General features: G+C 35.5%; 1 protein-coding gene across 4 annotated transcripts in view; it reads left to right on the top strand.

The window, feature by feature from the left end:
- LOC149775373 (uncharacterized) overlaps positions 1-15,326 on the top strand; it is a 222,416-nt gene that overhangs the window by 139,813 nt on the left and 67,277 nt on the right. For 3 of the 4 annotated variants that reach the window (XM_089943284.1, XM_089943281.1, XM_089943285.1), the window contains 2 exons: positions 4,820-4,840; positions 13,500-13,665. In XM_089943284.1, the coding sequence (XP_089799410.1) occupies positions 4,820-4,840; positions 13,500-13,665 (187 nt within the window). The remainder of the gene's footprint in view (positions 1-4,819; positions 4,841-13,499; positions 13,666-15,326) is intronic. The other variant, XM_089943282.1, reaches the window with a different exon arrangement.

The following is a 15,326-nucleotide window of genomic DNA, read 5'->3' as shown; positions in this document are numbered from 1 at the left end:
TACTTTGAAGAAACATAAGTTGGCAGAACTGTATTGGGTTTTCAGCTGATACTGCATCAGTGGTGACTGTAATTCATAAAGGAGTTGCATTCTGCATTTTGAAAAATGTCTCCATCATTGTACATATCAGGTTATCTCTGTCATATGATGCACCTTGCTGCAGGAAAGGCTGCTGATAAATTAGAAGGAGTACTCCTGAAGTATCAAGTTGGCATTCTACCTGACAGTGTATTTCATGCGGACAGAGTTGATTGTTTTTCATCTTATTTCCCAGCTAAAAGACCCAATAACTGGATGATATAAATTTCCTCTTCTTTGTCTGGTTCTGAAAGGATTATTGGTTCTTTACCATTGTAATGCCGACTGAGAGATTGTTCAGTATTATTAACGAAAATAAAACTGAATTCAGATCCAGGTTCAGTAACCCAGCACTTACTGCTCTACTGGCGTGCAAAACATTCATTGTCTCAGCTGGTACAAAGTGTTTTGAAATGCAATTTAAGAAGCTGTTGCTTTTTAAAGCTCAAAGTGTTATATACGAAAGCTTGAAGCAGAAATTGATGTTAAAAGTCTAGAGGGATACATAAATCATTTTGTACATATGCTCATTGAATTTTTATCATGTTATATGTGGATTACTCTTCTTTTGCTCAGATTACTCTTTTTTTCCATTTGGAATACTATTTTTTTCCATTTGGATTACACTTTTTTTCCATTTGGATTACACTTTTTCCTCACCAGGGGTTGGCATGGATACCAGTTTTTACTTAACCTCGTCAGAGGAGAAGCAAGTTTTTATAGCATGGTCCTACATGTGTTGTCCATCTGTCAGAATTTGTGAACAGTCAAGATTTCAGTTATGTGCAAGTTTATATATTCAAAATCTCGAATGAGTTCCAGAGCTATAGATAAAAATATAATAAATTGTATGTTTTATTCCATGCATTATAACTGGTTTAGAGTTTCAAAATTTGGAGAAATGTTTTATGGACACTGACAATCACAAACACATGCTACCTGAAGGTATGAAAAGGCTTTTTAACCAAGATTAATTAAGGATGCAGTTGACTGAATTACACTGTTTGAGTGAGTGTTCTCATAAAACATGGGCTGTTTTTACAGCAGGAACAATATGTTGCCAGCTATGACTAATTGCTTTAATTAATTTGAATGCATTAAAAAAGAATTTTTTATGCATATTGATTTTGTCTATATAAAATACCCAAATATGCTGTTTATCTTGAGCTATGGAACTTGATTATGAGGTAATCTTGTATTAAATTGCCTGAGCCTGCGAACACTCCAAGAGGTTGTATTTCTGATCAAATTTTGATCAGATTTTCCCATGTAAACTTATATCATCAAGAGCTGGGAGGTACATGGACAGGGTAATCTTGCAGCTTGTGAAGATTCTAGAGGTCCTGTTTCTAGTCAGATTTGATGTGTAAACTTATAACATCAGGATGAGTTTGATTATAATGCTCATCCCACATATTAGTGATTGTATGTTTGCATCTGATTGGTTTAGCTTGTGTACACTCTAGAGGCCACATTTCTGATCATATTTGGATCAGAATGGTATGTAAACTTGTGTCATCAAGATCATGGATGATTTCATTTATGAGCAACATTCACATATATTAATGAGGTGATCTTGCATTAAATTGAGCTTGTGAGCAATCTAAAGGCCATATTTCAGATCAGATTTTGATCAAACTTGGTATGTAAGTTAATATCATAAAGTTCTCAGAAGAGTTCGATTATGAGTGACATCTACAGACATACAGACACTAATGAGGTGAACTTTAATTTCATTAGCCAAGCTTGTGAACATTCTAGAGACCATACTTATTTATGATCAAGTTCTGAGCTTAGTTTTAATTTGCTTTTATTTTGTCTTTGGTAAGTAAGCTTATGGTACATTGTACAGATCTTGGAAGGGTTCAGTTATGAGTGACATCCACTCATATTTATGAGGACATCTGGCATTTCATTGGCTAGAGTCCATATTTCTTATCAGATTTTGATGAAAATTGGTATGTAAGCTTTTATCATAAATATCTTGTTTATCTCATATCAGTCCACTTTGGAAAGACATTCACACATATTAACAAAGTCATCTTGCATCGGAGCTTGTGAACACTAGAAGATATATTTCTGGTCAGGTTTTGGTTTAGATTTGGTGCATTAGCTTTGAGACTTTGGATGAATTCAGAATATCATTGATGCATTTTAATGAGGTGGTTATGCATCTGCTTGGCTGAGCTTGTGAACACTTTGTAGGCCTTGTTTCTGATCGGATCTGGCATGTTGGTTTGTATCAGACCTTGAATGAATTACATATCAGCAACATCTACACATAATGATGTGATCTTAGATCTGATTGGCTTGGCTTGAGGACACTACAAGCTAAGATCTCATATGAGATTAATTATGAAGAACATCCATGAATAAGGTTGTGTTGCAGCTGACTGGAGCTATTGAACACTCTAAGGACCATATATCTGATCAGATTTGATACGTAAGCTTATGTCATGAAGATCTTGGATGAATTTGATACATAAGCTTGTATCATGAAGATCTTGGATGAATTTGATACGTAAGTTTGTACCATGAAGATATTGGATGAATTTGATACGTAGGCTTGTACCATGAAGATCTTGGATGAATTTGATACATAAGCTTGTACCATGAAGATCTTGGATGCATTTGATACGTAAGCTTGTATCATGAAGATCTTGGATGAATTTGATATGTAAGCTTGAATCATGAAGATCTTGGATGAATTTGATACGTAAACCTGTATCTTGAAGATCTTGGATGAATTTGATACATAAGCTTGTATCATGAAGATCTTGGATGAATTTGATACATAAGCTTGTACCATGAAGATCTTGGATGAATTTGATACATAAGCTTGTACCATGAAGATCTTGGATGAATTTGATACATAAGCTTGTACCATGAAGATCTTGGATGAATTTGATACATAAGCTTGTACCATGAAGATCTTGGATGAATTTGATACATAAGCTTGTACCATGAAGATCTTGGATGAATTTGATACATAAGCTTGTACCATGAAGATATTGGATGAATTTCATTATGAACAACATCCATACATGCTAATGGGGTGGCCTTGAATCTTGTTGCTTGAAGTTTTGATCACACTGGAGACAATATTTCTGAACAGATTTCAATCAGGCTTGCTATGTAAGCTTATATCTACAACATTTGAGTTACACAGATTAATTATTCTTGTCTTACCAAGTATGTGTATATACTTTAAGGGTGGTGCTATGAACAGTTTCTGAGTTATGAGTTATGGGTTATTCCACAGGGGCAGGGAGAGAACCTGGGGAGAATGCTGGTTGTTTAAATGACTTGAAAGATACATACTCAAAATTTACATTCACAAGTTAACATAAATTTGCATTCACAAGTTAACATGTCAGCTATTCAGGTGAGCAATATCAGGCCAATTTGGGCCTCTTGTCTTTGATTTTTTTATGATTCTAACCACATAAAAAAAGATGAAGTGAACAGCAATCATTCTATGAAAACAGTAGAACCCCTTCCCCAGTCCATAAATTTAAGTAACAACGATATACTCATGAAAATAGACAATTGATTGTAATCAGATTTTTTTTATTTCCATGGTGTTTGTATTTTATCATAAAGCACATTTTGTAGAAATGTCATCCAACGATTTTTTATATAATTACAACATGGAATCATTTTATCCAGCTATACCTTTTTGGTAGTACTGGCATGTTTTGATATTGATCCATTCATCTCTTCCCAATTTTGTTTCTACACAATAACTCTAGTCCTTGACAATTTACAGAGACCTAGTGGATTGCTTCCACTTGGAGTAAGGAAAAAGCTTGTTTATGTTGGAGTCAAAAGGTCAACACTGAAGGTCACTGTAACTAAAAGAACAAACAGGGTTCAACACAGTAACATCAATTGTACATCACAGATCTGAACAGACATTATGAATGGCTTGCACTTTGGGTCAGTAAGAATGTTGTTGATTTTGGTGTCAAATGGTCAGTGGTCAAGGTCACTCTATCAAAGGAAAATGGTTTCTGCACAGTAACATTATTTCCGCATCACAGCCCTGGGCCAAACTTTGTGGATGACAAGAACCCTGCCAGTTTTGTGGACAAAATCTAAAAGATCATGATTACTGACTTGAAGAAAACTGATTTCTGCACGATATTTTCATGTCTTAATTATGTACCATTACCAACATTTGTGAATGACTTGCACTTTAGGTAAAAAGAGATACCTATTGATTTTGATGTTAAAGAGCCAGAGGTCAAGGTCAAAATGAAAGAAGCAAAATGGTTTTTGCATAATAACTCGAGTTCAACAGTACATGCTTTGACCATGAATTTCCTAAGATGGACCTTGATACAAATACCATACAGTGGGTTTTTGCAATGCATTGTGAATAAAAAAGAAAATGCTCTATTTGTGTATACAGAAGAAAGTTTTCATGAAAAGGTAGTTTAGACATATAACGATAACCCATTGCTTTAACAGAGTACCTTCAAGTGAGACCCCTTAAGCATTTGTTATGAAAGTAGAGTTTGTTATCACTATATTTTACATTTTATTTTGTTGTATTTTTGGTTCATGAATTTTTTAGTATATGAGAATTCTATATTTTCGTGCCGTACTTACCTTTATAGCAATCATTAGTTTGTTTGTTTGTTCGAATATTCATTCATTCATGCATACATTCATTCATTCATTCATTCATTCATTCATTTATTCATTCATTCATTCATTCATTTGTTCATTCATGCAGAGCAAGAAAACTAATGTTAAGGTATGTTATCATATCTATTTACCTGAACTTGCTTCTTCTACATAAAAACTATGTTAATTTGTACAGGTAACAAGATTTTGTTGCAAATGTATTTAAGCAGTTTTCATTCAGTAGTTGACTAACCACCTACATTTTTATGCATTTGCCGTCTAAACTTAGTTGCATTAAATTTCTTTCTAACCTTCACACTTTATGCTAACATACTGGCTGTCAGTCAGCTTTTTCTTGCTGTTCTTGTTGTGTAGTAAGATTCTTAACTGGTATTTATGATTTTACTTTGTACATGTATATGCTTAGTTATACCCTCAGCTTCAAAGAAACATACAGATATTGTTATAAAAAATCCATCCAGATGGTTGTACAGGTGTAATGACCTTGAACCCCTCCTTCGCTGTTAATGTTAGAGACGTGAAAATTACGGTAGTGATAGTCCTTTGGGTGTAAATTATGCCAACACATCTGAAATTTTGTTCATACCCCAGGGGTGGGGCTAGTTGGATAGGAGTGATTTTACATAAATTTCAAATAACTCCTGATTTGTTTGTGTCTTTTCTGAGAATTAACATTCTAATCAATGACCAAGTGTCAACAGATAACAAAGTGGATCTTTGAGGTGATGCCCCAGTCTTTTCAAGGGATGTAGCCCCAGGCTCATAACTTCAAAACTATAGAAATTCCCCATCCTTTAACTGTGTATAAACTTAGTGGGTATGAAAATACAAATTAATATATGCAACTGACATTTACCTCCGGGTTCATCCAGGGTGATAGCTTGGAAACTATTGAGAGCCACACAGTATAACTAAATGCACACTTACTGGGGATGCTGGGGTCCATCTCTGTTCCTTGGTTTTTAGCCCCTGGGTCACAGTTTAGAAACAGTTAAGATCCCATCCCTATAAGTGCATATTGACTTTGTGTTCTGATATAAATTTATACATAAAACTGATATTTGCCACAGGGCTCATTCTTATCCACTAAGGAACATCAGTCCTGTGTCATAGCTTGAACAAAAGTTATGATTTCCACCCTGTAATCATGTATATAATTTCTGGTCATGATAAAAAAAGACATGCACGTACCCAGCTGACATTTGCCCTGTGGACAGTCTTGACCTTCAGAGACTAAGTCAAGAGGCTCAAACTTTTTGGTGTGGTGATCCTTATGGGGTGGTTCTGGAATATATGTTTTGCAAACACAGAATTGCAGTTAATCAATTGTAATATAGAAAAGGAGTATTGGTGTTGTGTTGTGCTGTGCTAGTTGGCATAGTGTCAGAATAATGTGACTGGGTGGGGCATGATGCCCCAGTGCTTGACATCACTATAAACTGCCACACTGCAAATGTCATAGCGATATGACTGGACATTTGTTAAAGAAGCTACAAAAATATACAAATCACACATCACACTTTGACCTTGCTTCAGCACTTGTTTACAGCAAACATTGTAAGTACACATAGGCTTCCAAATTTCCTAACTATGACAAAACTCAATTTTACTATGGTAAACGTATGTAGTAGAGGATATAGGATCCACCATTAAATATAGAATGCTGATTCTTGAATTGTTAACATAATTTCATCAATACAGAATTTGCAATTCTCCAAATTTGACTGAATGGTTTACTTCTCCTGTAGATCATGCTAAACAAACTTCGGTATTCACTAACAAACCTCCATTTTGCTTACAGTTGTTATCTCCCAACAACAGCCATGTGTCATATCCAGATAATTGTCTGAGATTTCACACTAATATTTTCATCTTAAATTTGTATCAACTTTAGACAGCCATATGCCTTAATTGGCTATGCACCTAAAACAGTTAATTGTATCATCTCCCAGGTGGCTAATAAAAAGAGGTTGTACTTGAGCGTGGGGGTCTCATTAGTTGAAAATCCTAATTACACTAATATTGACATGTAGAAGAGAAATAATTAGCAACACATATTCTAACTTTGTGCAGCAGATAATTGCGTGTTATCTGTACTGTTTGCCTATTTCTAATAATAGGAGGGTATCGTGAACCCAAAAAGGTCATGTATGTATTTTATTAATCTAATGACTTCTATACAGCATGTTGGTTGGTGTCGACAGAGTACCATCATGATTTGTAATGTATCCAATATATAGCAGGACAAGACAGATAACTAATGAAAATGATGAATTACAAATCCCTGAGGTATACATGCCAACCATTGCACTTTTGGTTTAATCATTATGTTCTTTTTTCACCAAATTACTTTTTACGTTGGCATGTATATGGATTACACTTTTTTGATACAATAAAAATATTTTTTTTTTAAATCAATGAAAATAGTTGTTTTTGTTACTTTTATTATCACCTCATTAATTCCATGTATAAAAATTTGAGAATATTCTTAAAAAGATGACTGCTTCATAAGAATATTGTAATGGTACTTTATTTGCTATTTGTGGCAGCTGTACCTGACCCATTTCTAGGAAAACAGACGGGTTTCTTCATATTTTAACTTTTCCTCACAAGTTCATTGATAAGTTTGTCAGTTAGCAGACCAGGCTTTACTGTTAAAGAAAATGATGTTACATGTTAAACAAAATGCTTTACAGTTTGAGTTGTGTATGTGATATGATGGAAAATGTTAGAGCAGATGGATCTTTTCAAACTTCAAAAAAAAAGAACAAATCAACACTGGTTTACAAACATTAAAAGAAGAATGGGAGAGCAATGTAATACAGCATGCTGAGCCCATGATCATTCTTATTGTGAAATTCTAGTTCACAGTCAGTCAGTGAAAGTTAAACATGTTGACTAGTTAAAGTCAGTGCTGAAAATGAATGATTTTTCAGTATTTTTTATGTTTATATTCTGGTTCATATCCATATGGATTTTGGCCTTTGGGACATGAATTTTGACAGTGCAGAACTAGAAAGCATCTTTTTCATACATGCTGTAATTCTGGCATATAATATATAGATCACACTTTTTACTCACAAATAATGCTTTTTTGCCAATTTTGAATAGCAGTAATTATGCTTATATCTCTCTGGTGTGAGGGTGGGTGTGTGGCATATATGCTGAAGTTCTACAAATGTGGATTATACTCTTAGCTCATGCTTCAGTGGCACAGTTACCATCTTAATGCATGCTAAACATGCAATCATAAAAATACAGCGACTGCACATTTAATATTAAGCAGAATACCATGCATTGGTACCTATATGTTTGGATGAATAATGGACTTAATGTAGCAATGCATGTATACATTTGCATCCATAACAGTGAATCCATAACAATTTCATCTAAAATTTGCACAAAGAAGCATATGCTTGAGGTCTTTTGACTAAATTTAGTGCAAGAAAGAAAAAAAGAATAATCCTGAAATAACAAAGGAAAGATAAAGAACGTTTATGGTTTAGTATGAATGCACCCGTACATGTCAAGGTTATTAAGTGCTGTCTGTATTCACTGAAACCACTAGAATTTTCTCTGATAGATTTCATACAAATCCATACACCATGAATAGCTAGCTGTTTATGAGCAAATAGTTTTTTTGATAGCTGTTCTGGTCAGGAATAATTGCTAATGAACAAATAGTCTGTTTTTTACAACTCTACTGGTCATAAATAAAGATGTCAAAATTTTAGAAAACTTCTGCGGGGTACCTGTCGATCTAATGATTAGTTACCCAGGTACACGACTGAAACTGTATTACAGTTAATGTGTACAAACCTGAACTGCTTTGTTGTAGGTTGATGGTGGCATGAACTGCATGTAAAAGTTTATATTTTCAGTGATTGAAGGATAAATAAACGCTGCTCATTTTAGTATTTATTCGTATTTAAAAATACAAAGAAAATTTTAAATAATAAAAAAACAGTAATGCTTCCATAAACCTAAAAGTAATTTTAAAATATTTAGGGTGTCACAACTAAAAATGTTTAGAATATACCTGAACTGTTTGTTGACTATTGATAAGTCAGAAACAAATGACTGTTTTCACTTGTCAAATGCACATGTTCCAGTTTCTGCTGAGAAAAAGAAGCATAGCCACAGATTGGGTTCATCAACAGTACATAAAGCGGCCAGATTTTCAAATGCGTTTCCACCACTGTAGTCCATATCTCATCTTGCTTTCTGTACCTTTGGTTCAATCTGATTCATATACCCGATTCATTGCCAGTTATTATACCCATGACTGTCTCCAACTCTGATCTGATGGCAGCATACATCATCCTTTTGACGGGGCCCCAAGTGGCAGAGTAGCCTAAAGCGCTTACTGTTCCAGATTACTGCCATCTCACCTCTGTCTGCGTGGGTTTGAGTCCAATGCTCGGCTAGCGTTGGTACGTGGGAAAGCCTGCCAGTAGCTTCTCGTGGGTCGGTGGTTCTTCCCTGGGATTTCCAGGGTTCTTCCTCCACCAGTTATACTGGCCGCCATGTATAGCCTATCTTGTGCTGAAAAATGGTGTTAAACCCTAGAACAACAACAACATCCTTTTGATACAGTGCCACAAAAAATTTAAGAAGCTTTGATGCATTCAATGTTCTATATCCTTTTTGGGTAAAAGCAGCATTCTAATTCTGCAGTTATTATTGCTCTGCATTCCTTGATAGCATGGTATTCACCTGGTTTGGAAGCCATGGTGTTTATTAAAATGATGTACAGATAGACAGTTGAAAGTAAAGGATATGTCTACCCAGGTGACATGCTTGTTAACAACTGAAATGGTTTCAAAATAGGTATGACAGCTTGGGCAAGAAACTAGTTGTCATCAGTCATTTCCAGAGTTGATGTGTAACTATGGACTGTGAGAATCAGATCAGACAATACTGCCCCAGTGGTCCAGCAGAGTTTAATAAGACATTCCTACATGTCTAGCAATGAGTTAATCTTGTAGAACAATCTATTATCACTTCTGACACTTCTTCTGTGCTGCAACTTTACTATGTTTAAAGTGAGCAGCCTGTTGCCTGGCAGCGATAAGCAGCTTTTCATTGGCCCTTGTTGAATGCCAATTGCAGAGTGTTTGCAAAACAATGCTTATTTGACCAGTCATCCAAAATTTCATGGCCAAGTTGATGTTGGAGCCATTATCATGCACCATGGCAGCAATTTTGTGAGCTGGTATTTGCCATTCATTAGCAGCATCCTCCAAGTGGAGACTGATGTTTTCATTCATGTGTCCCTTGGGCATTTCCCTTATCTGCAAAACAGCTGATTCCATCTGCCAGTTGGGGTTTATCCAATGAGCTGTCACACATATATGTGATATTCTGTGTGGATGTCTACATATAATTTCTGAATGGAGTTTTAATTTGATGGCCTTTTGCATGTGAAGTTCTCTAATCAATGCTGTCGTTGTTGTTTGTTATTTAAGTGCATAATTAGGCTCTAAAATTTGATCAGACTTCAAAATCCCTCACCTTCATATGCTGATTCGCCTGTCTCCTGTGTTATAAATGCAGCAATTTTCCTGTCAATTTCCATTTCTCTTGATTTTGGTACTTTTGGTTTTAGAAGCCAAAAAAAGATGCAATGCTTGGTGTGCAGTTGCCTTTGCAACTAGTGTTGTCCACATCTCTGTTATGGGTTCCAATGAGATGGTGTCATATAGTACTCATATTACCACCTTTAACGATTAATATAATTTTACACCGGTTACACTGAGCACTATTTTCATTCAGTCACTAAGTATATGCCCACACTTTACATGTTTTTACCCATCTTTAGTTTTAAAAAGTAATTGATTTCAAATTGCTGCACCATCCTCTCTGAATACAGTATGGCATAGTGATTAACTAATAATATAAAAGGCAAGGTGTTAACTCGTATAGTTTTCTTAACCAGTGACACATTCTTTAATCTCAATGACAGAAGTGTCAGAGCAATTCAGACTAATGACTGGCATCAGCAAAGATCAAAAGAAATGCAACCTAACTACATGCACTTTCTGATGAAGATAATCGTATTTGTTGAGAATGGAGTGATTGTTATAAATAGTTTTAAAAATTCTCATTGTTGGCTCCTATATCTTTTCATACACGATCTCTTTCCCAAAATGATAAGTAATTTTTTTTACACATTATTTTTTTCGTACTTTGAAGAAACAATTTTTTTTAAACATTTTGACTTCTTGGTAAAAAATGGATTGACTTATAGGTAGGCAGATATGGTTTCTTGTAGATCTGAACTTAGGTTTTTTCTCTCACATGAATTAAACAGGTACCCTAAGTTTCATTTTATTACCTGGGTAATTATGAACGGGCATGTACCTGAGTACCCGGAAACCCATTGGCATCTTTAGTCAAAAACCAGAAAAGCTCATGGAATGGTGTCTTGTCTGCGATCAATCTGTATATTAGCACAAGTTTGTTCTCACTATTCCTTCTAAACTACTGTGGCCATCTTGAAATTCTTGTTATTGCTACTCCTTCTAAATGGATAGTCATAGTTTTCAGTAAAACACTTCTTGCGATGTCTAGTTGGTTCGAAACAAAAATAGTGCTGATCTGGACAGTATGGCCACCATATTGGCCATCTTTTGAACTCATCCTGAATGTTTGGTTGTTTCAACTTTGGATTTTTTATTAAAAGACTTGTGATGATATCTAGCTGGTCCTGAACAAAAATGATGTCGATGTGACATCCAGTATGGCCACCATGGCAGCCATCTTAAAGAGCTTGTTATCACAATTCTATTTGAACAGAACCTCATATTGTCTTAGGGTTTTCACCAGAATTCTTTTGATGTCAGGTTGGTCTTAAGTAAAAGTGATGCTGAACTGATGTCCAGTATGGCTATCACAGTAGCCATCTTGAAAATCTTGCTATTGCTACTCCTCCAGAGTCATATCTTAAAAATATTGCTATCTCTACTCCTCTCTAATCAGATGGCTACATCAATATGGAGTTTTCATCGATAGAATTAACAAGCCCAATTGGTCCTGAATGAAAATTTTGCCAATCACATATCCAATATGGCTGTAATGTTGACTGTCTTAGAATTTTTTTTCTCACTTTTCTCTAAGATAGGATGATCATTAAAACATGGAGTTTTCACCAGGTCCAAAATGACAATGGTGCCAAGTTATACATCCAGTATGGCTGCCACAGTGACTGCTTTCCTGATGTCCAATAAATGGCCATCTTGAAAATCTTATTTTTGCTACTACTCTTCGGTGTAAAGTCATTTTGTCATGGGGTTTTCATTAGAAGTTCTCATGATATCTACCTGGTCCTGAATGAAAATGTTGTTGTTGTTGTGGGATTTAACACCATTTTTCAGCACACAATAGGCTATACATGGCGGCCAGTATTAATGGTGGAGGAAGAACCCGGAAAAACCCGGGTAAGAACCACCGACTCACAAGAAGCTACTGGCAAACTTTCTCATGTACCCACATTGGCCGAATCCGAGACTCGAACCAATGCAGACAGAGGTGAGATGGCAGTGATCCGTAACGGAGAGTGCTTTAGACCACTCGGCCACTCAGGGACCCCCTGAATGAAAATGACTAATCATCAATATAGCTGCCATGGTTGCTGTCTTAAAAATATCATTATTTCTACTCCTCCCAGTGGATTGCTATACCAATATGGGGTTTTGACCAAAACACTTTTTATGATATCTAATTGGTCCTGAGTGAAAACGGTGCCAGTTGTGCATTAAGTATGGCTGCCATGAATGTTGTTGTGAAAAATTTCTTGATACTACTTTCCCAGATTAGATGATCAATTATGACATGGGATTTTGACCAAAAGACTTCTGATGATGTCCACTTTGTTTAGATTGAAAATATTGCCAATCTGACATACAATATGCCTACCACAGCAGCTAATTTGAAAATATTATCACTTAAGAATATCAGAGATGGTTTCAACAGTCAACAGTTAAAAAGAAGAAATGAATTTATCTTGAATTCCAGGAAATTCTTTTCACCCAGTAGAGCATCAGTCTCTTCATGAGACTCTTGTTTAACTAGCCTCAGTGCTTTTGAGTCATTGAGTCTTTGCCATTTGTCAGGGCTGGCACCAAAACAGACATGGGTGGACATCTACTAAGGAAAAGTTGTGGGCATATTTTTGTTTCTAACAAAAAACTTTCCCAGCATGGTGCACAGGATCAAGATTTGGGTGACATGGGACAAATAGTATGTGCAAAACTGAGCAAGAAACAAACAAAACATAATTCCTTGATTTTTTTATACATATGCACAATATGTCTGCAGTTGCTGATTTATATGTTTGTTAATGTGCATAAGCAACTTTATATCACTAACACTTTACAACAAGCCGGTGTTTGTCAACATTCTTACTCTTGATATGAAAGGCTACATATTAATTAAATACTATTTAGCTTCTTCCAGATTCTATTAAAAATCTTTATTTTTTAGAAAACTACTACATATATGGGTCATATATACACCAGTTTGGCTCCCATCTTTACAGTTTGAAGACTGGAGGGGCCTGTGACCAGTCAGTACAAAAAAAGATGCGTTTTTAATATATATTAAAATATTTATAGTTCAGACAAATGCAATAAGCAAGAAGTTGAATTTGAATATTGTGACATTATAGAGTGAGACTCGAATATGTATGGTGGGAGAGAGATAAGTTCTCACATAATTTTAGGAAACCCTGATGCAGTATCACCATCTATCTAATGATGACCTTTCAGGAGGAAGACAAGAGAACAGTATCCATATGTGAGAGTGTGGCATCTACAGCTACGGCCCCTTCAGAGAGTGAAGACAATTCTTCCAATGATGAGGATAATGCAGATAGCGATGATTCTGGAACAACTAGTGCCCCAAGCCCCAGACCACTACAAATAGAGGATCAAGGTATTACTATTGTTATATAGATGGAAATTGCAAGTTGTTAGAGGATGTAATACATTATATACACAACTTATAAGTTGAGTCCAGCTGCAGACTGTACAGACCCAGATCTGCCATCACGTATTGTGCTGGTAGATCTGCAGAGATGCTGCCAGGGTTCACAACTACACAAATCATATTTTTGTAATGAATTTGCAAATCACATATTGTTTTATGAATTTGTACGCTTGAAAAGCAGTGATACATGAGAGCTCCAGCAAAATGGTTGAAAGTCATCCATATAAAATGTTCTTTGTGAAGTATACAAGTTTTATTTAACTGTTAAAATAAACTGATTAAATAAGAAGCTACAGATATTTTTACAAGTAAGGATAGTTATTTCATCAGAATGCCACTGTCCATTGCTGGGTATGTACTTATAGGTTAATACAAAGAATGCTTGGAAATCCTGCTGATTTTTTTTAATAGAAGTATTTGTACCAGAGGAGTTCTGTTATTGCTGCCCATTCCTCACATTTGCGCAAATGCAAACTTTGGTCCATTTCTGGAAGGTGAGATTAATGTCCAGCATGATTGGGAGGAAAATGACTGATTCTTTTCTGCTTCAAGTTGCTGGAAATGTGCACAGTGATGACAGAATGTAGAAACAGAAAGATGAAGTGGAGTTTTTCACCAGACAGATAATGATAATTCTAAAATTATTAATGCTTATATAGCTAGAGGGGGGGTGAGGAATCTTACAAGGAGTTGATGCCGATAGAAAGCAAACATCAGAGCAGGAAGAAAGAAAGATGAATTATGGCAATCCATCCCCCATCCCAGACTAATTTTTGTGAGAAGAGGAGAGATTCCCCTTCAGATGAACTTCTGGCAGCCTCTCAGGATCAAGGTCTTTGCAGTTTGTTAGGAGAGTTCATTAAAACAAACAGTATAGTACTTGATTTTCCCGCACTTTATGCAATGGCAGATTTAAGGGTCTTGACTTTTAATCAGGTATATATAGTACATAGATTGATTTACTAGTTATGATTTGCTTCATTGATAATGGTTGTACAGTTGAAAATTGTATAGGCTTGCAAAGTACATTACAACTCACCCTTGCTATCGATGTGGTAATTGGGGTCCAGTACTGCTGACCACATAATGTACTGAACCTACACAGAATTTGAAAGATAAAAAAACAATGTATGTGTACATTTAAATGTAAGGGGTTGGATGGGTGTGGAGGAGGTATAAAATTGTCCCAAACAAGAAAATAATAACAGTATTTATGCCTCCAAAAATAGCTTTGGGTACAAGGGACAGTATTAATGGAGTAATTTAATGCCACATCAAGAGTTATAAAATTAATAAAAATTGGAGTACTATGGTTAGATTCAAACGGTCCACATTTTTGGATAGCTATAATAAGTCAAAACTGACTAAAATGATTAATTTGATCTCACGTCTATAGAAACTTGAAGCTTAAAAGGAGTATGCATGCCTGCCCCAACTTCACTTATGCATAAAATTAAACTGCAACTAAACTGCAGGTTAACAGTACAATTAATTTCATAGGATGAGAGAATAAACAGAATCTTCATCTCTGTAATCTCAATCTCTCTGTCTGTCTGTCTGTCTGTCTCTCTCTCTCCCTCTCTCGTGAACAAGAAAGAAAGTATGGC

This window comes from Sinohyriopsis cumingii, chromosome 19 (assembly GCF_028554795.1).
Source record: "Sinohyriopsis cumingii isolate HCF-2022 chromosome 19, ASM2855479v2, whole genome shotgun sequence".
In the NCBI taxonomy this organism is placed as follows: Eukaryota; Metazoa; Mollusca; class Bivalvia; order Unionida; family Unionidae; genus Sinohyriopsis; species Sinohyriopsis cumingii.
This window is presented reverse-complemented; position numbering and strand designations above follow the sequence as displayed.